Here is a 22305-nt window from a genome sequence, read left to right as displayed (position 1 = left end):
GCCAAAAAGTCAGTTAGGCAAAGTTTTTATTGTCCCATTAGGGAAATGTTGTTGTTGTTGTTGATAATGATGTGGCCCTTTTGTTTTGTGTTTTTCATGTAAACTCTGCAGCAAAACAAAACAATAAATAGAAAACCAAAACCACATACGAGTTCAAAGGAATTAAAATTTCATATCATTTACAAATATGCTTAAGGTGTGCAAAATGTGCCAGTGTAGTGCAGTGACTGCAGTCAAGATGATACTGAGTGTATCTTTAGCACTTAGCCTAATTAGCCTCCTCAGGATGAAGGTTAAAAGGGTTTAAAATTAATCTTTTTTTTTATTTCTAATGCAACATAATCTAAAGTTCAGCAATGATTTAATCAGATTACAAAATTAATCCTTTTCCGCGTAACACGGTTTTATTAATTTAGCATATTCCCAAATTCCCAAAACATACATCTTTAAATATATCCTCAATATGACTGTTCTTGCTGCAAAAAAAGTCAACCTTCACAAGCAAAAGTTGTTGAAAGTTCTGATATGAACTTTCACCTCAGTAAACTTCCATGAATATCTGGAGCACCACGTCATTGTTTGTCTGTTGCTCAGTTTAAAAACCACAGATGATTCACACTGGGTTCACAGAGACGTCATTATCTGTATCTGTATCTGTTCAACTAACACAATCATCTGTCTCTGTATTCAGATAGAAGGCCAGAGGTGGATGTGGTTTATACCACAAGTCACACTGAATGTCTGATTTTCATTGGTATGGCAGTTGTTGTGTCTTCAAGGCATCAAAATTATTCAATATTGGCATATAATTAATGATGAATTATATATTTTCACATGTCTGTCCTTTTCAGTTTTATGATGTCTGTCTGACGCCCACCACTACCATCTCTTTAACCAGGGGACACTGAAAAATCAGATGTACAATTATATAAAAATGTCCTTCAGCTGACGGGAATAATCTTAGTGCATTAAAGCAGGGGTTCCCAAACCTTTTCATGTCAAGAACCCCCATAATAAATGCAAATTAAACCACAGACCCCCAATTTGAGAGGATGTTGTCTTGAGGAATACCCTCTGAGAACTCTTTTTATTTATAATTTTTAGGTTTGATGATAAAGTCTTCACAGTCAACTAGAATCAATGAAAATTACAGTCAATCAAAAATGGCCCAGCCTATTTCCTCTCTTGTTTTTTGAACTTCCAGACTTCCTTTTGCTGGGGACCTGCTCCCAAGAACCCCCCGTTGGTCCCCAGACCCCACTTTTTCAGTATTTTTTATTTAGTTATTTTACCACTTCTTTCTTTATCACATTTTTAATTGTCCATATGGTCCAATCTTCTGTTTTAGCTACTGCAATCGTAAATTAAGAAAACAAACAAACAAAAAGCAATAGAACACAACAACAACAACAACAACAACAATAATAATAAAAAAAACCCCACTAGATTTCTGTTAGACGACTAACTACATCTAATATAATCTGATAATCGTTTTATTTATGATTATTTACAAGAAAACGTGAAAAAATGTAAGAAAAACATCCTTGATCTCAGCCGTTGTGCAGAAATAAACAACCTCGACGCCTTGAACACGAAAACAAAACAGGTTTTGCTCTGTCACAGGCTCTATGTACCATGTTTACTAAACCACAGAGACTCTTTCAACCAAAGTAAACCCCCATACAAGCAGCTCCCTCTTGTGGTCAATTTTATGAATTGCAGTAGGGTTGTCACACGTGTGAACAACAGCATCAGATGGGTATGATTGGATTTGCTCTGATGAATACTCTCTGTTAAGCATTAATTACCATGAGCCATTAAAAGTAAATAGAACCCGACATTTTTCTGTGAAAATCATCCACATCGTATGAATAATTGTTTAAGGTCGTATTAACATTTACTATCAGACCATGTGTGTAAGACTTCACACTCTGATGTGTGTGATGATTTAGAGCAGTTTGTAACTACCGTAAGAGTTGTAAGAAAGACAAAACGTTGACACGTTGTCGGCAGGATTCGAACCTGCGCGGGGAGACCCCAATGGATTTCTAGTCCATCGCCTTAACCACTCGGCCACGACAACTTGCATTAAGGGTATGTGGACTCTAAAAAAGTCTCGCGATATCTGAGTGTTAGGCAATTTCAGAACATTACAACATTTCTTAAAAATACAATTTCTTATATAAAATCGAACAGTTTATTTTTTTAGATTCCTTAGATATAGTTTTGGTCTCTTCTACAAAGAACCCAATTTTTCCAAACTGTCGCGAGATTTGTACGCGTTGTTTCCTCTATGTGCATTTTGTTCGAGCTAACTGGATATACTTGATATAATGTGACAATGTTACGATTACGATCAAAGTGGGTTTCAAAGAATGTGCTTAGGGTTAGGAAGAGATCAGGGTTTGTTTTAAAATGTCAATCTCGCGAGCTCTTTCGCGGGACTGGGGTTCCCCTCTACACACGATCCTGCCGACATCGTTTCGATGCTATTTCGAGGGTGAATCCTGGAGCAAATGTGTCCTGTAGTTACTGTGAGTGCTAATTGACTTCTTTAGGGTTCACGTTGAATGGACGAATCGGACATTTACTTAGTAATAATAACATGACGGAAAATAAATGGCAGTAAACAGTAAACATATCAACCAGTTAATATCAAGAAACAATAAATAACAGTGTATTAATGAAAGCTGAAAAGAGCAGTAAATGAAGTGCAACTAAATCGTTGCATGTATATTATATATATATGTGATGACGTCCTCATTGGCACCTTCCCTGGTGGTCTAGTGGTTAGGATTCGGCGCTCTCACCGCCGCGGCCCGGGTTCGATTCCCGGTCAGGGAACATGCGTTTTGTTTAGTTTAGTTCACAAATCCCATTATCTTGATAAGACTTAAATTGTATTTAGTACTCTGCAAGTCGACCCATGTCGCAGACAAGGATGAAATGTTTGCATTTTGGCCAAATGTTTGATGTTAAACCTTTTTTGTAAGTGTTTCATAGTTTTATTTGGTGTACACTTTTCTGTAAACATAATGGATGAGGACTGAACTTCATACTGCATTCATGATGGCTCCTTTGTAAACCCTGCGATACCTGACCTTTTCTAGCATTATACATAATAATCACGAATGACAGCTGTGGCATCATTTTGTTTTGTGTAACAACTGAGTAACATGCATTTGTTATGTCATTTGCAGGTACATCGGACTGTAACTAAAAATCATTTTCATTATCAACTAATCTATTATTTTCATGATTTAGCATTTAGTCTATAAAATATCCATGTGAAAAAGTCTTCTTTTACTGTCAAAAATTACAAAGGAAAGCAGCAAATATTTGATAGTTTTGCCTGAGAAATGACTGAAATGATTACTTGATTATCAAAATAGATGGGAACTTATTTTCTTTCCATCAACAAATCACTCCTGCTCTACAGATAAATAATACACTATAAATATTATTATATATATTATATATTTTTTTATTTAGTTAAATAACATACATAATTATAAAGTGTCTGAAATCTATTTTATTTTGGATCTAAATGCCACATACAGGGAAAAATAAATAATGTAGGACCATCTTATGGACAAACAATTCCAGTGTCATACTCTTGCAGAGTCATGACTAAAAACAAATAATCTGTATTTTGTGTGTGACCTTTTGCAGATTTCAAATACAAACCAAACACCACTGGTTCATTTAAAGGAATGCTTTATTGATATCTAAACATATACAACAAAACCAAAAAGTGTTTAATTCATTCGCCATAATTGTCCAAATCTGATCCCTTTTGATATTCTACATCAGCCCGTCCCAGGTCCTAAATAAAGCTATAAGTACTCTACTGTCCTCCAGCCCGTCTGTCTGTCTGTCTGCCTGTCTGTCTGTCTGCAGCGGCTGGCTCTGAGCAGGCTCGTCATGTGCTGCGCGTCCCATTGGCACCCAAAACAAAAAGCACATCATAATTTTTTAGTAAAATCATCAGTCTCCCAAAACGGACTGCAGCTTTAAACAAGCGACGGCTACACTGCAAAAAAAAAATCTTAACAAGTCATTTATTTCAGTGTTAAAATCTTATTTTTCTTGCATGGGGTGAAATCACTGCCCAAAAACCATCGGCTATGAGTGAAATCTCAACTTTGTGTAACAAAAATCTGATTTTTCTTTTTAAATTCTGAAGTAAATTACTCAAAATGAATGTTTCTTGCGTGTGTGTCTGCATTTTTTTTTGTCTTGCTGACTCTCCAGGAGATTCAGAAGCAGAAAGAGAGAAAGATTTTGTAACAGATATTTAAATATTGGCAACTTTTTTCCATGGCAAAAGTATTTGTACAAATAACAAATCTTCTCTAAAGTCCACCTCTCCTAACAGACGGAAAGCCAAAAGAAATCATCATAATTCACCTAACAGGAATATATTAACTACTAAAAATGATCAACACAAACAAAACAAGAAAATACACTTAAGTTATGATACACTGGCAGCAGTTTTGAAGCAGTTTGATGGGATGTTTTGTGTATTTTTCATTTATTTAACATTTGTTCATTAAACTCCTGTCACCTGGAGCCATTTCATCTGGTCTTCAGTTTTTTGTTTTTTATGTATTTTCTGCTCTTTCCTTGGTCTGCAAGCAAGTTTAAACCTTCCAGGGAAGTTTTGGCTTAATGATCCAAAATATTAACTCATATTTACTCTTTTCTAAGCCTCAGTAAACCACCTGTGACAGTTTGAGAAAGGATACAAGAGCAACATTTTGTGGCTGTAATGGTTGAGAGACTTTTGGAAACACTGAAACAACTTCAGTGCCTCGACTTTGACAACATTTTGAGGCAATTTTAGCAATTTTTCCTGTACTTTTTGGCTGGGAAATTTCACTAACAGTGGTGTAGCAATTTGTCAAACCATCAGAGGCAATGTTGTACTTGTATCAGCAAGATTAACAAAAACAAAAATGATACAATTTGATTCTTTTTCATGTTGAGGAGAAAAGTGACGGTGCTGCACGACTCCGCGCTTCCAGATTTACTGTCACTGTTTCTGAGGCTGTAAGAGCGTCTGTTTCATCACTACAAGGTGCACAACGACAGGAGCAACAGTGGTTTGTACAGAAAAGTTTGGCCTCATGCATTAAGTGTGTAAGTGTGTGCGATCAGGGCATTTAGTAGCATTTAGTGTGTTAAGAGGAGTGCATTCGTGTGTTCATGTGTGCATTAAGGGGTCGTTGGCAAAGTTTCTGCCATGGCAGCGAGATGTTCTCCATGACACATTTTTGTGGCTCATCGGACGCTAAATATTAACGCTAACTCCCCTTCCTTCAATCGAACCAGTCTGTACATCTTCAAAAAAAAAAAAGGAACAAAAAGGAAAACGACTACTTCTTTTCTACCAGCTAAATTATAACAACAGGTGAACCATTTAAAGTGAGTAAGGCCGATAGAGAAGCGTTGACATTCACCAGGTAGTGTACACAGCAAAGCATCGTCTCACATTGACTTCTGTGTGTTAAAGGCAGAGTTTGGATTATATGTAGTAGGGTTGGATGAGGTGTTTATCAGTGGTCAGTGTATTGGGTACATTAGATGGCAATTGGCATGACCCCAGTTTGGAAAAGCAAAGAGGAGGAGCACCAGCACAGAAGGGTGAGGGTTTCAGGAAAACGTATTTTAACCACTTTAAAACAGGTCTACCTAAAAAACTCAATAGCAGGTTAAGTGTACTATACATTTAGAACATTTTCACTGCTTTAACTTTACCATTAGACAGCTTTTTCTGACAGCAAACTGGCATTAAATAAGCCAAATGTCATTCTGTCCAAATCAACCAAACTCCATGGGCAAAACTGCAAATTTTACCTGACGGGACACAGGGGTTGCTGGTCTACCGCTGCTGCTGGTCTATTTGTGTAATTGTGTGACTTCAGTGCTTTCAGAGGATAGTTTGGATTCACAAAAGTCCCAAAATAACACAAACTAACTGACAGATTGAGGGAGTGGAGGATCAGCAACTCCTGTGTTCTGCGAGGTAAAATTAGTGATTTCACTTGTGGAGTTTGGTTGGTTTGAAAAGTTATATTTTGCTTTCATAGCAGCGATTTCCTGTCAGAAAACGCTTTCTGGTGGAAAAGTAAAGCAATAAGTATAACCTAAATATAGTGTAGACTTAAACTGATATTGATTTTCTTAAGGTGGAATTGTTTTAAGTAGCTAAAATACATTTTGATGCTGACTCTGTCCACAGCAGTTCATTGCTTAGCTTCCATGCTGAGCTCCTCTCTGCTTGTCCAAACTTGGAACGTGCCAACTCCCATCTTCTGCACCGACTATTGATAATTGCATCATAAAACCCTGCATCAAATAACCCGAAGCCAAACCTTAAACAACAGGAGAGAACAGCAGTCAAACCAGGGTAAGAAGGAAAACACAGTCAAAGTGGTTTCAAATCATTTAAGAGGTTTAGTTTGACTTGCAAATGTCGGCAGTAGCACAAACGTCCAGTTCGTCAGATGAAACCAGTTCGATTATGTTCCTTCCTGCTTCGGTCTGATCAGTCTCGTGCCCCGACGGGTACGAGACGACTGCGGCTCATTGATGAGTCAGTTTCACAAACACGGGAACATCTTTGAAACCACAGATGTACGTTAAACAAATAAACTCCTGACGGACACGGACTCGTGGCTGTGAAACTGACCCACAGTGTTTCTTTGTTTTCCACGTTTGAAGTTTGTTTATCCTCCCCCTGATTTTTCTTTTCACCTCCCAACCTGATGACTACCATTCGGCAGCATCAGTGACAATATATTTATTCATATATATTTATACATATTGATAAAAGTTATGTAAAAACATTATGCAAAGCAGTGTAAAATAGTTTTAATACAAAATGGTTTAAGGTTTTTTTTTCCTGTTTTTACATACTGGGGTGTTTTTTTAGGGTGTTACACGAGACCTCGGTCGTCTTTGCATGGTTGGTATGAACAACTGAGATGAGATATGCACATGCATGTAGCAGTAGTGGGTCTAAGAAGGGTGACATGTGCTGGATCCTGCCCCCACCCCTCGCCGTCCACCCAGTCTAAACACTAACCTCTAACCTGTGAGAGAAACTGTGGTGACACCGGCGTGTTCTCACAGTGTGAACATGTGATTTTAGTAGCAGTCAGAAACAAGAAGATAGAATTAGTAAGTTTAAGAAGCATATTAATCACCATCTTGCTTATGCCTGTAAAAAGCTCCTCCACCCTCAGTCTACAGACATCCTGGTTCCTAAACTTCCAAAACTCCACCTGCAGGGTTCCTATCTGATGCACCACTGCAGCTGCATCTTTAAAAAAAAGCCCCACCCTGGAGTTTTTTGTGTAGGAGTTTGTTTGAGGTGCTCTTTGGAAAGAGGACATGTGTACTCAAAAATCACAAAAAACTCCAAGTTACTCTCTTTTAAAATGTCTTTATCGTCACAGCATGGTTCTGTTGGACCTCAAAACAAACTCAAGCCTTCATCAGGGAGTCAAACACGACCTCACCGTGACAATAAAGGCATTTTAATTGTTTTAAAAGAAAAGTAACTTGGAGTTTTCTGTAAGTTTTAGTGTTGGGCATCATTCAGATTTGAACAATTCTGATTCTGCTTATTGATCTCAGTTCTTAATGATTCTTGTTCCTGATGTCTTGTGTTTCTTCACAGCAGTTGTGTCAAACACTTAATTACCACAGAAAAATGTTACCAGAAGAAACACTGAGCTGAGTGAACGTTTGCTAGTAAACGGTAATTATGGTCTCTATTCTGGTTTCTTGAATATTTCAGGGTTTACTGAGGCTACTTTACTGAAACCAAAGAGGAGTTTACCCTCCGTGTAAAGCGTTTTGTAGCATGTGCGTATTTAAGGTGATTGTTAAAAGACTCAGACGATTCGTGCTGTTCTCAACTTAGCAACAGCTCAGTGACTCAGAATAAATGCTAGACTCACAATATTTAGGAGAAATCTGCGATGGATTTATTTGTGCTAAATCATAAAATGACCAAGATTTATCAGAGACTGAGGAAACGTGACAAGTTGAAACACTCACTTCTCTGACAACACTACAGCCGCAGTATCACACTTTAAAAATGTCTATTCCAGCTGTTTCACTTTATTTAAGAGTTAAAATTGATGCAGATTGTCTGGACACTGAGTAAGCATCTGTTTATGAGTCATAAGAAATCATTCATAGTCTTGTAGCAGGAGAAGATGTTTATGACTGTTAAATTGGGCAAAATGTTAACAGGGTTTGGCAGCAGTGAGACTGTTTTCAGAGCAGTGGGTTTTTGTTTTCAGGATAACAAACTGAACTTTACACTGACAGACAACTGACAGAGTCATAAACAGCTGATCAACTGACTGAAGGACCCGTCCTCACTTGTTATCGTCAATTTTTTGGCTGCTTGGACTGCTGTACTCATTTTTGGACGTGTGTGTTTTGCTCCTTTAACAAGATGAACGCATTAGAAGACATACATGCATTCAACTCTCTGTCAGGTTAAAATCTGGAATGTGTCTGCAGTATCCAGGTTAATCTGAAACGAGCACAAGAAACATTTGTGTAGGAATCAATAGGCAGAATCAAAATGTCTTGGAAATTATTCTTATTTGGAACCAGTTCTGAATGCCCAACACTTCCTGAATTAAATGCGATGTTTCTCCTTTAATTTAAGAACCTGACATCTTAAAATGCTTTTTTTTCTTGCTCTTTAACCAGGTGATTTGCTGAAACAGGAACAAACTGTAGATGAGGTGTGTGAGGAGTACAGGAGACACGTGTTTATGTGTCTGATTATGTGGACTAAAGAGCGGTGTGGGTCTAACGGGGGAAGAAGTCGAGGCAGGAGGTGGAGATGTAACAAAGCAAGGTCTGTAAATTATTTAGACATCAACAAAACATTTTCCAGAAGAACGGAGGCCGTGGGACCAGCAGCGATGGGACGGGCGTGGAGCGCTCGTCCCACCTCAAACCCACGAGTCCTTCAGCTCCGCCTGCCTGTCGGAGTTTACAGACCTCAGGACAGAGTGAGCGGGGGCAAGTGGGTGAGGTGGAGGGTCAAAGGTCGGGGGTTGACTCTGCGATGTGAGGTGATAACAGTACAGTCTCAGGTCGTGAGGAAGGTGGCAGCGAGGAGGAAGAGGAGGAGGAGGAAGGATGCGTTCAGAAAGGCGGGTTCTCCTGAGTCGGGGTGGTGTCAGTGGGGGAGCTGACGGCCTCCCCGTTTCCTCTGGGGCCGACGACCTTATACTGAAGAGAGAAGAAGAAGAGACGAGAGAGGAAATGGAGCAGAGTGTTATTGATTTTCAGCATTAATTTACTGACTCATCACACTTTCTGCTTCCTGTAGATGTTTACAGTCAGAAAAAAGACTCACTGTGGCTACATTTAAAATCCATTAGTGTGTCGTGAAACCTTCAAACCATTAAGCATGTTAAATGTGAGCAGACCTAATGTGTGTTCAGTGGACTGATGCTGCTGCTCTGCTAAACCTCCGGTGTACAGTGTTATCCATGAAAAAAGTATGCAATAATTTTCACAATAAACAGTGATATATCATTATTATCATCACCATCATACATTTCTTGGTTAGCCCATTGCCCTGAAAGTCTCAATAAACAGTATTATTGATTCAAAATGTAACTATCATGGTAACTGTGTTTGAAAATCTCACAGTGAAAACTGTCCAGCCAAGGGATGTTCCTGGCAACTAATTTTTCAAGCATCCAAACAGTCTCGGAAAGTATCGGCAAGTCAGTGATATTTGCAATAAATCATTCACTGAACAAAAGGTTAAGGGCACAACACCATGACAGTGGAAACACTGAATATTACAATGGAGGAGTCACATCAGTGCCTTTAAAGTCCGCTCACCTTCAGGTTCCCCATTCTGTCCTCAAATGACTTGAAAGTTGCAGAGTTCCTGCAGAACAGAGACACGATGTTAGATTCACAAATAATAAAAAATGCTCCCAAGGTATTTAAAAAGTAGGTTAACTGTAGTCCAGCTGGTGACAACAAAAAATGGAAAAATAATAAAAACATGTGCAATAAAAAGAATTAAAAAAATATAAAAATTTATACAACCCTCAAAAAGTAAGAGCTTTTTGTTTATGATGTGATTTTATGCTGGATAGCATCTATACTAATTCTGTTCAAGACATATTTCTTATGTAATCGTGACACGTGTTGTGCAGAATATGATTTCAATTCATCATAAAAGTCATGATAATGTCCCATCAACTAAGAGACACAAGCAACAGAACATTTCTAAAAAGATAAAGACAACATAAAAATAAATTCAGCTATTCACAGCAGCTCTACAGGACCGACATGTTCAACACATGACAAGCGAATAAATCAAATGAATTAAATGAAAAGAAATTCATTTTCATCCTGTCACAAGTTGATAAATATGGGGATTCATCAACCAGGCAACAACTTCCTAAATAAATTAAATTAAAAATGGGCTTTAGCCATCAAGCAAGAAAATAAACATATTCCTCCACAATATGAGGTCGATGTATTTTGTCCACTCAGGATTTTATTTAACCTTTAGTCGACCTTAAAAGAACTCATGGTTAACAATCAAAAGCAGAATCATAATGTGCACAGACATGAACAGATAAATAACACATAGAAAGAGTAATTGAAAGTACAGCAGTAATAAAGTTAATGTTTGTGTTACACTGACAGTTAAAGTGAGCAGGTCTGTGTGTTACTTTACCTCATGGCGGGCATACTTATCGAGTGACGGATGGAATAGTTGCTACTTTGTAAGCGTTAAAGAGAGGAGACAGAAGTGCAAGTGTTATAAAGCAAGCAAGCAGTGACTCTGACACACACACACACACGCACGCACACACACGCACACGCACACACGCGCGCACACACACACACACACTAAATATTATACTGGAATGCAGATTATACACCAGTTAAAGTGCTGTTGGTGGTTATTAGTTATCCTTTCATTTCTCATTCACACATACTTTAAACAGTTAAACACTATTGTCAAATTAATAGGACTAATTAAAAAAAAAAAAAAAAAAAATCACAGTTACTGTTATTGTAGTGTTGTTAACATATGATAAAAATTAATTATCGTTCTTTACAGAAAACTTTCTAGAAATGTATTTTTTATTTATTTTCCATTTTATTTTTTGCAGGATAAAACAATAGTATTTAAAAAAACAAAACAAAAAAAAATTAATTTAGCGTTAATTATTACAGTGACAGTTGTCGACAGTCATTTTCTACTCACTCTCATGAGGGTCAGTCCACTAAACTCTGCTGGAACAATGGAAGTGAATGGTGACCAGTTGGTTGTTTTTTATGTTTGAAAACTGGTCACCATTCACTTCATTTTTTGGGAGATTCTGCACCACTGTTTTCCTGTGAAACTCCAGTAGAGTTTTGTGGACTAAAAACACTAAATCTGACCTTCAGTCGGCATGAGGGGGGGTGGATAATTTTCATTTTTGGGTGAATTATTCCTTTAATGACATAATTATGCTAAAATGCTACGTATAATTAACAGAGAAAATCAACAGTTCCTTCAAAGAACTAATTTTAATTTAATAATTGATGTAACGGCAGAGGACAGCATGTTACATATCTATGTGCTGGAAAAACACATGAGGTCAATCTAAGGGAATAAAACAATAGAGGATGCGAGGATTTTAATCTAAAAACAATAAAAGGAAAAGGAAGTTTGGACAAAACAAAAATATCAACAGCAAAAATAGCAGAGCTTAACCTCTATGATGAGTTAAATGTTTTTATGTCTAAAAATATTTCAGTCCAAACTGTGAAGACTGAAGTCTTGTTTGTTCTAACAGGACATGTTAGTCTTACCTAAAGGAATTAGAGAAAGGTAGAGCTCTGCAGGTCAAACCAAAGGCAGCGATTAAAAAACAAGAAGGAGAGAGAGTGTGAGCCACAAGCAGCAGCATCAGCACACAAACACAAAAACCAGAACACTGTCAACAGGGACAACACACAGGGGAGACACTCAGCAACGTTATCAGCAGGGGAGTCAGGAAGAAGGGAGGAAAAAAACCCAACTGAATTTAGGAAACAGAGCAGAGAGGTGTTTGTTGTCTGACAAAGGATGGAGCATTAAATCACTGTTTCTTCTGTCAGCAGCCTGATACTCATGTTTATCTTCATACCAGTGTGGTTTTACTTTGCGATTACACCGAGATGAGCTGAAATAAGATTTATATTCATCTAGTTTTGAAATGATGTTCAATAGACTAGATTCAAATTAAATTACCATGAATTCTCGTATAAAAGCCAGTAATCAAATCGTGGCCAAACGCCAAATAATCAGTAGAACAGAATCGTGTTTCACTCTCTGCTGCTTTTTTATTTTACTTTTAAACAGAATAAATGTCTTTATGAGGCCCCTCAGTGTCCATACACAGTTCCAATAAGTAGGGATGAATAATACTTTTCATCCATGAGCCCAGAGTACTGATAAATACACAGGAATAAAACATAAACGAGGGGAAAAACAAAAAAATCTAAGTAACAAACTAAAAAAATATATGAAAACGGAATAATAAATAAGAGCAATAAAAAAAACAATTAAAAAAAGTTGTTACTCTTTTCACTTGGCTCACATCAATTAAAAAATCTGAAGTTACTTGGGACCATTTAGTTATTTCTGATGTTTTTCCACATTAAAATAGGGCTGAACGATTGTGAAAAAATATCTAACTGTGATTACTTTGACTGATACTACACTAGTGATATGGTTTGCAATATTAAAGGTAATGATTACTTTTACATCATTACTCTTTTTTTCTGATTGACAAACATGTTAAAATGACTACAGTGAGATTTTTTGCAGGAATCTGTACCAAATGAAGAATGATGTGTAGGACAGGACGTCTCTGCCTCATGACATTCACTAATTTAAGTTTTTAAGTTTTAGTTTTTTGATGACCCTTTTGCCTTTAACATATCAAACCTCCTGCAATTTAAACATCGCAGAAAGCCAAAATTAGTGTAATGGAAATGGACATTATATTCACTCAAGGCAAGACAAAAGGTAAACTAGGAGGAAGTTTTCAGTTTGCATTAAGTAGGAAACAGAGGAAATTAGGAATAAAGGCCTGTCTGTAATAGAAGCCTGTCTCGAATAAAGGCCTGGTTTTCTCTCTGCCACTGAGCTAATAAAGGCCACTGTGTGATAATAAGCACAGAGCTGTTATTCTTAATATTTTGGTATTGTTAGAGATGTATTAATGTGCAGCTCCAGCACCACCTTATAGAAGCTCATTTCCACCAAAGTGATAGGAGAAAAAAAAAGATCCGGGAAGTCATTATAATAAGAAACTTTGTGTAAATAATGACTTAGTCAGTCATGGGGGTTGAGGTCCTGCCTGGTGTAGGGACAGCTATTTTTAGAGCGCCAGAATCAGTTGAAAATCTCACATCAAGGCAGCTGAAGATTATTGCTTTCAGTTCTTTTCTTGCACACAGAAGGATATTACTTCTTTTGAAGTCCCCTGCACCCCCCTCATCATCGTCTCAGTTACAGGAGATGAAGATATTCCTCAAACTAGGAAAAAAAAAATATACCTGGCAGTCCCTTCTTCTCCCTCTCCTCTCAGTGCTTCCCTATCATTAAGTCAACTTGAATTATTCATGTTTTAATTAATTTTGATTGGGGGGGGGGGGGGGGGGGGGGGGCAAACCCTCCATTTACATTTTATTTGTAGTTTTTGGTTTTCTTTCAATAAAATGTTACTGGAGCAATAAAATAATGACTTAGTATCTTGATATCCTTAAGAAACAGATTGATGTCTTTGTTAACAAAAGTGTTGATATCTTGATTGCAGAGTACTTTGTGTTAAAATAACAAAGCATCTCAAAATAATGAGAAACTTTTTCAATGTAATGAGTTAGTCTAGTTATCTTATTACTGTGAGATACAAAGTATTTAGAGATAAATCAGAACTTATTATTTTAAAATACTTACTCAAGTTTCTCATTATACTGACCTACAGGATCTTTTTTTTATTAATCATTGGCAGAAATGGGCTTCCATGTGTTTACTCTGTCTCACGTCCACAAACATTATGTGTACCAAGTAACAGCAGTGATTGGGATTCTTGTTGTAGCAACACAATCTGCTCTGAACTTGTATCATGGAGGAAAATATGGACATTTAGAACAAGAATTAAAATCATATCAGAGTATGACTCACAGCTACAGAGGAAACTGCAGGTTAAGAAATGTAAAACATGCATCATGCAGGGACAGACAGTGCAGACACACAATGAGTAAAGCAGGTAATAACTGCTGAAATATGATGTTAGAAGAATATACTATACGAGAAGTCAGTGAAGAAGAAAACAACAGGTACACACACATTTGTCAGCACACTTCCTGACACACACACACTCTTGCATGAAGAGCAAATGTGGGTGGATCAGTGGAAACATTCATATAATTACAGAGTCAACAAGACGCCATCAGAGATGTGAAAGTAGTCAGTGGTTCGTGCATCTTCATACAGTCTGTTTGTTTTTCTCTATCTCACCCCTCAATCACACTTCATGAATTGTTGCTCTGTCAGTTGAAGGAATCACGTCTTGTGATCAATGTTTTCTCATGCTTGGTGCTGTTTGTCTGACCTGACTGACTCTCAAAAAGCAAAATAAAGACACTACAGAGTGTGATTCCAGGGTGAAAAGGTTGTCTACATTAAAGGGATGGTCCAACTACTTTAAAATAAACCAAATTTACTAAGGATATGTCTTCAATTCAAATTTTTGCTTCCAAGACATACCAGTGGACCCTCACTTTACTGATGTACATCTCTGAAAGAAACAACTTCTTCACGTCTTTATTTGGTATGAATGAAAAACTTCAATCACATTCAACCATCCCTTAAGTTAGTAAAATGACATATCAAGCTGTTAAATAAATAAACTAATGTACTAGACACCAGGGTCTACAGCACTACTAGTTTTGGTTAGAGGACAGGAGCAAAATGAGACTAATTCAGTACTACAAGAAAAAAAGAGCAGTGGACAGTATTACAGTAACTGAAAATTCAGCTGACTTCAAACTAACTAATGAGAAGTACTGTGGTTAAGAGTCTTGTCCTGGTTTTGATCATATTTGAGATGTGATGGTCACATGGAGGCAGAGTAACCTGGTTATTCGGATGGAGCTGCATTTACCGCTCTGTCATTTTGTTTTCCATCTCATCACTGGTAATAGAAGATGCCATGAAATGCATCAACCACATTACCGGTGTCTCTGTCCTGAGCAGATGACCAATTAGGAAATCCATGACGAGTTGGCAGTTTTGCTGACAGGGATTACTTTTACATGTTTACCTAATTATTTAAAACCTATGTGAGAGAATATAAAGGAAAGCATAGTAAAACCGCTTTAAGTAACAAATGGACTGAATTAATTTGCTTTTGTAGACTATATTATCATTTGTCTATGGCTTAGAAGTTCAAATTTCTATCTACTTCACTCAGTGTCCCAGAATAACTATGGATCTGTTGTGTGATAAACCGGTGTTGGGATCTTTCTGTTTCAACACCGTCCATTCTGCTCGTTTGTTCTTGTAGTCTGGCCAGAGTGTCGGCCGCTTTGGCTCTGAAGCATCGTACCTCATGTCACCCAGTCTCTTACTGATGACCGTGCCCACTGTGGTGAGAGCTGCACTGGTCTTCTGTCCTGCCTGGGAGAGAGTCTCCTGAGTCTTCTTGTATCTGCACAGAGGAGGTGGGACGGATGGAAGAACGGAGGGAGAGAGGAAAGGTGGGAACAGGAGAATGGAAAGAGAACAATGACAGGAGGGAGGAGGACAGATGGTTGGAGAGGAATGAAAAGAAGATGTGGGACGGAGAAAAGGGAGGGACAAGAGAGAAGAGAAAGAGAAGGGACGGGAGAAAGGAGGAGGATGGACAGAGGAATGAAAAAAAGGACAGAGAGAGCAGAAAAACAAAATGGATGGAGCGACAGAATGAAAAAACAAGGCAGATGGATGGGAGAGTAGTGGGAGGGGAAGGTAGAAAAGACAGGAGATAAATTAGACCATTTGACCACAGTGAACACAAAAGCTAACAGTGATTTAAGTTATTGAAGACGTCCAGTATTCACCACCTCAATGGTTAGTATTCAAGAGAAATGGTCAGTGAAAGGGCCAAGAGGCTGGTGTGTGAAGACAGAAGCCACCAGCCTCCTTTTTACATGTTCTGTTTGCTTTTTAAATGCTTTTTTAAATGTACCAACATTTGTGTGCTGGAAACCCTTAAATTTAACAGCTTGAAATGATTTGTAAAACAAACAGAAGAGTTTTCTTTTTATTTAGAGTTCACTGTATTGAAGAAGAGTTAGTTTCAGAGTACAGTCCAGATTCTTCTCCTGAAATACCCTCGAGTCCAGAAACACAGACGGACCCATCAGTATTAATGGCAGGTATGATTCAGCATGTCCCACTGCAGCCAGGACTTTGGATGGTGACAGTCTGTTTATTTCAGAGCAATGGAAGAGAGCGGATGATGGCAAAAATCAAACACTGAAGCTGTCAAACCTGTCTCTTAAGGTGTGGTCATATATCAAGATAAACTTGGGCGGTAGAGGTATGACAGTATACCAGGGTATCAAGAAATCCAGACGGTATGATTTTCAATACCATCTTAAATACAGAAGCTCCTCTTACTATTAAACTAATAGATAGACGCTGTATTGTAGTGTGCAGCTTACACCACCAGGTGTCAGTCTCTGCACTGCAATACAGCTAAACTGACAAACATGGCATCTGGGGGATAAAGTTACAGGACTAACTAAAACAGAAGAAAAATGCCTCTGCCCTGGGAGTATTTGGGTTTTTGTCCCGATGATAAACGTAAACGTGAGCAGTGAAGTTGTCGGTCTGGCTGAGTACGAACAGCGGCGCCACCGGAAACGTACAGTTTAGGTTTGGGTTTGTCAGTAAATAAAAACTGTAGCTTCTAAAGACAGTTTTGCACAAATACCACCTGATACCATATACCCTGGTCAACTGTCAGGAAGGTATGAAGGTATGAAAAAAGATGAAGACGCTTCACTTTGCAAACAGACAGGGGACGTTTTCAGCTTGAAGAGAGGACAATGATGTTTTAACAGGACGAAGCCAAATGGATGAAATTACAACTGACCTAAGAAGTATAACAGCAACTTACAACCATACTGTTACACTACTTACTGCATGAGCTTTGAAACAATTTCACATCAGTGTCCTGCCTAATGCAGGAGCTGTTTTGTGTACCAGGCTGGGTGTAGTACAGTTTGTTCAGCTTGGATCATAAATATTTGTGAGCTGCTGCCAAATACTACTTAAGATAAAACCCACAAAACTCACTGTGTAGGTATTCAGATATCTTCGGTTAGAATTACAAGGCATCCTTTAACAAAAAGTGAATTTGTGTCATTTTCAGTCCTGCTTAAATACATTACTTCAGTGATTCTGAGTTGCCATGTGCTCTCTTTGGTTTCACTACATTCCTGTTGTCTGCAGTTTGCAGGAGTTCCTGTTTACTCTTATCTGACCTGCATATTTCAGGTTCTAGACGTGCTTACAAATATTTCATACTGAAAAACAAAAATCTAAAAGGAAATTATTAAAGCTTTTCATGCCTGAAGCTCCTGCCAGGCTGCAAAACAGGTTCCTGCAAATAACGTTAAAGATTAAACCAAAACCGGCTGAAGATCTGATCTGCAGTTGTCACCTTTCTGCCATGATGTAAATGTATTCAAGGTAGGGCTCCAGGTATTTTTACATTTAATACATTTATATGTATTTCTTTAACACAAGCACAAAAAGGTCATTTTCAGTTGACAGAGACTATAGCTGACTATCAGCTGTCTTGCGTTGACTCAAAGTTTCTCCGTTCATCTCCAGTGTAGTTGAGAAATACAAACAGCAGGAGATGAACTGGTGTGTAGACTTTTCTGTCCCATCTCTGTTGAAACTGCTAAATTTGATGGATGTCTGTTCTTTAGCTGTGCGGGATCACTGGTATTTTTAGAATGTGCATAGCAAAGGCAGCTTTGCCAGCGGTGCAGGTCTTTTATTATTAACGAACAACTGTCTTGCATATCAAGTCCAAAAACATATTTCAATACTGTTTTTATCTTGGAAAAATAAAAATAATATTTGATACAGATGAAACTGAAGTTTAGATCATATCGCCCAGCCCTAACTCAAGGTATGGTCAGTTCACAGATGGGTGCGGTCAGAGGTGCAGCAGACTCTAAATCAGAGCTCAAAATTAACTTTTTCCTCAGTAACTGCACCAAATGCTACTTTCAACTGTGCCAGACTTAACAGCAATTATGCCAAAATGTTCTTCTGTACAAAGTTCTTTTTTTCCTTCTATACATAATATATATAGTTTAATGACTTTGTTTCAGTTAACTTGCATCAGTGCATTGACTTACTCTGGTTTGCCATTGAAGTTCTGCTGGTTTTTCGCTGCATTTCTATCTCAACAAAACTTTGAAATCACCCTTGATGTTTGGCCACTTCTTTTCAGTTCTTTTAAAAACTGGTTGCCTTACTGTGTCTTGTTTATTTCTAAGTGATCAATAAATACATCACTGCAAACTGCATGCGAATACAAACCTGTTTCTGATTGGTTTATGGGGTTGGAAATCTATACACACTTAAAATTTAAACACCATTAAAGTGTCTATGCATGCATGTGACAAAGCCTTTGATGCTTTTGACAAAAATCTAACCATTAAAATGATATATTACATGATGTATAAAAACTTATGGATTTCATTTTAAATTATAAGTTATCTTTGTGTCCCAGGTGTTATTTCTATAGGCCAAAGGAAAGCGCAACATCCTTAATTTCGAGCACTCCTCTAAATCTGAGGTTTGTCAACTTTAAACTGAAATACTCTTTAGAATCAAACTGACCTTGCATAAAGTTTAATCTATGATTGATTTACAGATTTTATAGCCTGAGTTCAAAAGAATTGTTAAGCATTTTGGAAAATACAATTTTTTGTTTTTTCCAAGTGTCAGATGGTTCAAAGTTTCAAACTGCTCCCTTCAGTTCTTATGTTAAGATAAGCTAAGGTAGCCTACTCAAATGCTGCGCTGTAGACAACTCAGAACTCCTAACTTTCTGTCGGAGTTCCTATTTGCAAAACTGGGGCAAATCAATCTACCCCAACCTCATGAAGAAAGCCTGAAATAAACCAGACTTTCATATAATAAAACCTGTTCTTCATCTAAATCGACGCCTTAATATATCCGCAATGTTATTGATTGTGTTATTTGTTACCTCACCCATTGCTTTTCCTCCTCTATGTTGCAAGAAGGCAGCACTGCTGAGGGTTCAAATGAGTGAACTCTTGCCAATGAAACTCATCACTTTGTCATAGTCAGCCGTGTTTTTACTTCTGGCATCGTGCAGCTGGGACATTTTGAGATTAGAAGTTGGAAATTTCAACGGGGAAAGTCTGACCTCTGACGCCGTCTCAAGCACAGGATCAGCTCCACTTTCATGCTTACAGACATTAGAGTGGTATCAATCTCTTAATCTCACTCTCAGACAGAAAGCCGGTATTAGTGAGCATGCTTCCCAAAACGCTGAACTATTCCTTTAGGATACTGGATAGCTGTGAAATTGTCCTGCCAACAGGATTCCACCATGCTGACCGGTGTGGACAAACTACACCTACACACACGAGTTCCCCCATTCAGACAAAGGCACAGAAATATGCACATAAGCACCCACTCAAAAAGCAAGCAAAATCTAACAAATAAACACTCCATCACCGCACAACAACCACAAACACACACACACACACACAGAGCTTGAGTGAGAGCCAACATCATGATCAGCTGAGACACTCAAACACGCATCAAGTCTCAGCGGCAGATGGTTCACATGAACTGAGCAAATACAATTTTGGAGATAAGCTGGTGTGGCCGAGTACCAACAAACACAACTGTGTCCATTTACATGGCTGACCTTCCACACTAAAGGACCACTTACTGAAGTATGAACCATTTCATCAATCTGTAAAATCAGAACAATCCAGAACTCATGTCTAGAAAAACTAAAATAAGTTTGAAATGTGTGACTTTAAAAGGTCTTTAAAAGGATGTTAAAGCAGAGAAATGTGAAATTCCTGATTTCAGCCACTAGCACAACTAAAAAAAGATTTAAAAAAATGTACTGCAACACCCTCACCATCACCATTACAATAGCAAAAGGAAAAAAGAGGAGGATGGATAAAAGAAAAGGAAAACTCCCCAAAAAGAAAACCCAATGTAAAGAAAGCTTAGCTCATCTACAAAAACAAAACAAGAACACAAAAGAGAAAGGGGTCAACTCACGCTTCAGAGCGGGCAATGTCATCCAAAGTTGCTGAGGCAGACAGATATCTGAAGACACAACAGCAGGATAATGACACAGGGGAAGAGACACACACTCACAATACAGTACAATAGAGTTCAGTAGAGGTACAGTTCCTACAGATTCTCATTTCCAACTTCAACAAGACTCAAAATGTTCATTTTACTGACTGAATTTGAGGGTTTTGGTGGATGTGCAGTTGGATTTTTAAGGCTTACAACATTTAAACAGATGTAGTTGGTAAAGGTTTTTCTTCTCGACGGGTGTACAGGAGAGACTGACATTTTTCGGGACTTCCCATAATTCTCACAGGATGCGAGACAATTTTGCTACTCATCATGAGACTAAAACACGACAGGAACAAAGTCAACGAGAGCGGGAATCATAATAACAACAGGTCATTTTAAATATATATATAAAAATGTGTGTACTGGCGTGTGTGGACTGTGGATTGTGGATTCACAGGAACAGGATTTTTTTTACTCTATCATTGAATTGGGATGGGACAGGAGTAAAAATCCACTCCTGTGTCGCCCTCTATTGTACAGGAGAAATGACAGCGTTAACAACATAACACAACATGATGGAAAATCATAGGAGTGACATTTTTTGTCACCACCAGAAATCATTTGGTATTTTGTCCAGCTCTCAACAGAAAATCAGATGTTGTTTCAACAGGAAGAACCAAATTATGGAGGATTTAGGAGGACTGTCAAGAAAATGGATATTAATTTTGATTTTGTACTTAATGACCAACAAAAAATTATGAAATTATGAAAACTGGATGAGTAGAATGGGCACAATTAAAAATACCATTTGTTTATCTAAACTGTAGATATGTGATTAATTTTCAAGATTTATAATTACATGGAAATCTATTTAAAAATGTATAGAACATTGACTGTCTGTGTAACTGGAATCAGACTTCTCTCCTCCTCAGTAGATTTAGTGCTACACTAACACCAAGTTCATTTATTAATTAAGCTGTAGTCCAAATACCAACACTTATTCAGTAACAAGGGAAGTATACCAGACTGCTCAGGTCCAGCTCTGTGGGAAAACATCTCGTCATCACATTTTCTAACTGTAACAACAACAACAACAACAACAACAACAACAACAACAACAACAACAACAACAACAACAACAACAACAACAACAACAGTGGTTCCTCTTTCTGTCTCACATTAAAGGCTGAAGTTCTGTAAATATTTGTAAATCATTCTGTAATGTAATTAACTAAAAACAGGGTAACATGGTATCAGGTTAACGTCTCTCCGGTATGCACTGATTTAAGACTTTCAAACCTAGTGATGTTAATGATTCATAAATAAAATATATGATATGAAAATATATGTTTTGTGTACCACTTGTTCTCTTGTATCTTTGGTCTGGTCTGCCTTCTTAGTACTTGCACCCCATTTGACACACTGCTGTTTGGAGCGAGAGCAGGTCTGAACGATTCTGAAAAAATATCTAATATCTAGCAATTATGACGACTAATACTGCAATATAATTTCCAAATTTAGAGGGAATGATAACTTTATTGTTCTTCTTTTCAGTGAAAAACATTAATGATTCTCTGCAGCACATTAAATTTAAAATGGTACTCTGACACACATTTTGTCTTTAAGAAATATTGCATCTGTTGTGATTTGAAAATTGCAGCAGGCCAATGTTCAGGCCTAGGTGAGAGCCATACTGCTATTATTTTTATTAATTTTTTTTTTTTTACACTTCATGAATTAATGTTTCATATAATTAATGTGCAGGTAGAATAGTTTAAATACACCTTAAACTGAGTAAAATGTGTGTTTTGTATTTTATCAGTTATTAATGATATAACGTGTACAACTTCCTCTGTTAAAGAAAATGAAACATTTGCAAC

The 22305-nt window shown here is 37.6% G+C and overlaps 1 protein-coding gene and 2 non-coding genes across 13 annotated transcripts in view; 1 reads left to right on the top strand and 2 right to left on the bottom strand.

Moving 5' to 3' along the window:
* Positions 1 to 2001: 2001 nt before the first annotated feature.
* trnas-aga (transfer RNA serine (anticodon AGA)) lies at positions 2002 to 2083 on the bottom strand. Its single transcript has one exon. It is a non-coding gene; the product is annotated as a tRNA-Ser (tRNA).
* A 689-nt stretch (positions 2084 to 2772) lies between these two features.
* Positions 2773 to 2844, top strand: trnae-cuc (transfer RNA glutamic acid (anticodon CUC)). Its single transcript has one exon. It is a non-coding gene; the product is annotated as a tRNA-Glu (tRNA).
* A 5976-nt stretch (positions 2845 to 8820) lies between these two features.
* Positions 8821 to 22305, bottom strand: part of tpd52l2b (tpd52 like 2b) — a 32096-nt gene continuing 18611 nt past the window's right edge. For 2 of the 11 annotated variants that reach the window (XM_084720166.1, XM_084720170.1), the window contains 6 exons: positions 20399 to 20446; positions 15666 to 15767; positions 11878 to 11904; positions 10748 to 10792; positions 9895 to 9943; positions 8821 to 9270 (listed from right to left, as the gene is read on the bottom strand). In XM_084720166.1, coding sequence (XP_084576292.1) covers positions 9184 to 9270; positions 9895 to 9943; positions 10748 to 10792; positions 11878 to 11904; positions 15666 to 15767; positions 20399 to 20446 — 358 coding nt within the window. In that variant the 3' untranslated portion in view covers positions 8821 to 9183. The remainder of the gene's footprint in view (positions 9271 to 9894; positions 9944 to 10747; positions 10793 to 11877; positions 11905 to 15665; positions 15768 to 20398; positions 20447 to 22305) is intronic. The other 9 variants (XM_084720167.1, XM_084720171.1, XM_084720168.1 and 6 more) reach the window with 5 other exon arrangements.

Source organism: Lutjanus erythropterus, chromosome 6 (assembly GCF_056507025.1).
Source record: "Lutjanus erythropterus isolate fLutEry1 chromosome 6, fLutEry1.hap2, whole genome shotgun sequence".
In the NCBI taxonomy this organism is placed as follows: domain Eukaryota; kingdom Metazoa; phylum Chordata; class Actinopteri; order Lutjaniformes; family Lutjanidae; genus Lutjanus; species Lutjanus erythropterus.
Note: the sequence above shows the minus strand (reverse complement) of the source record. Positions and strands in the feature narration are given on the sequence as shown.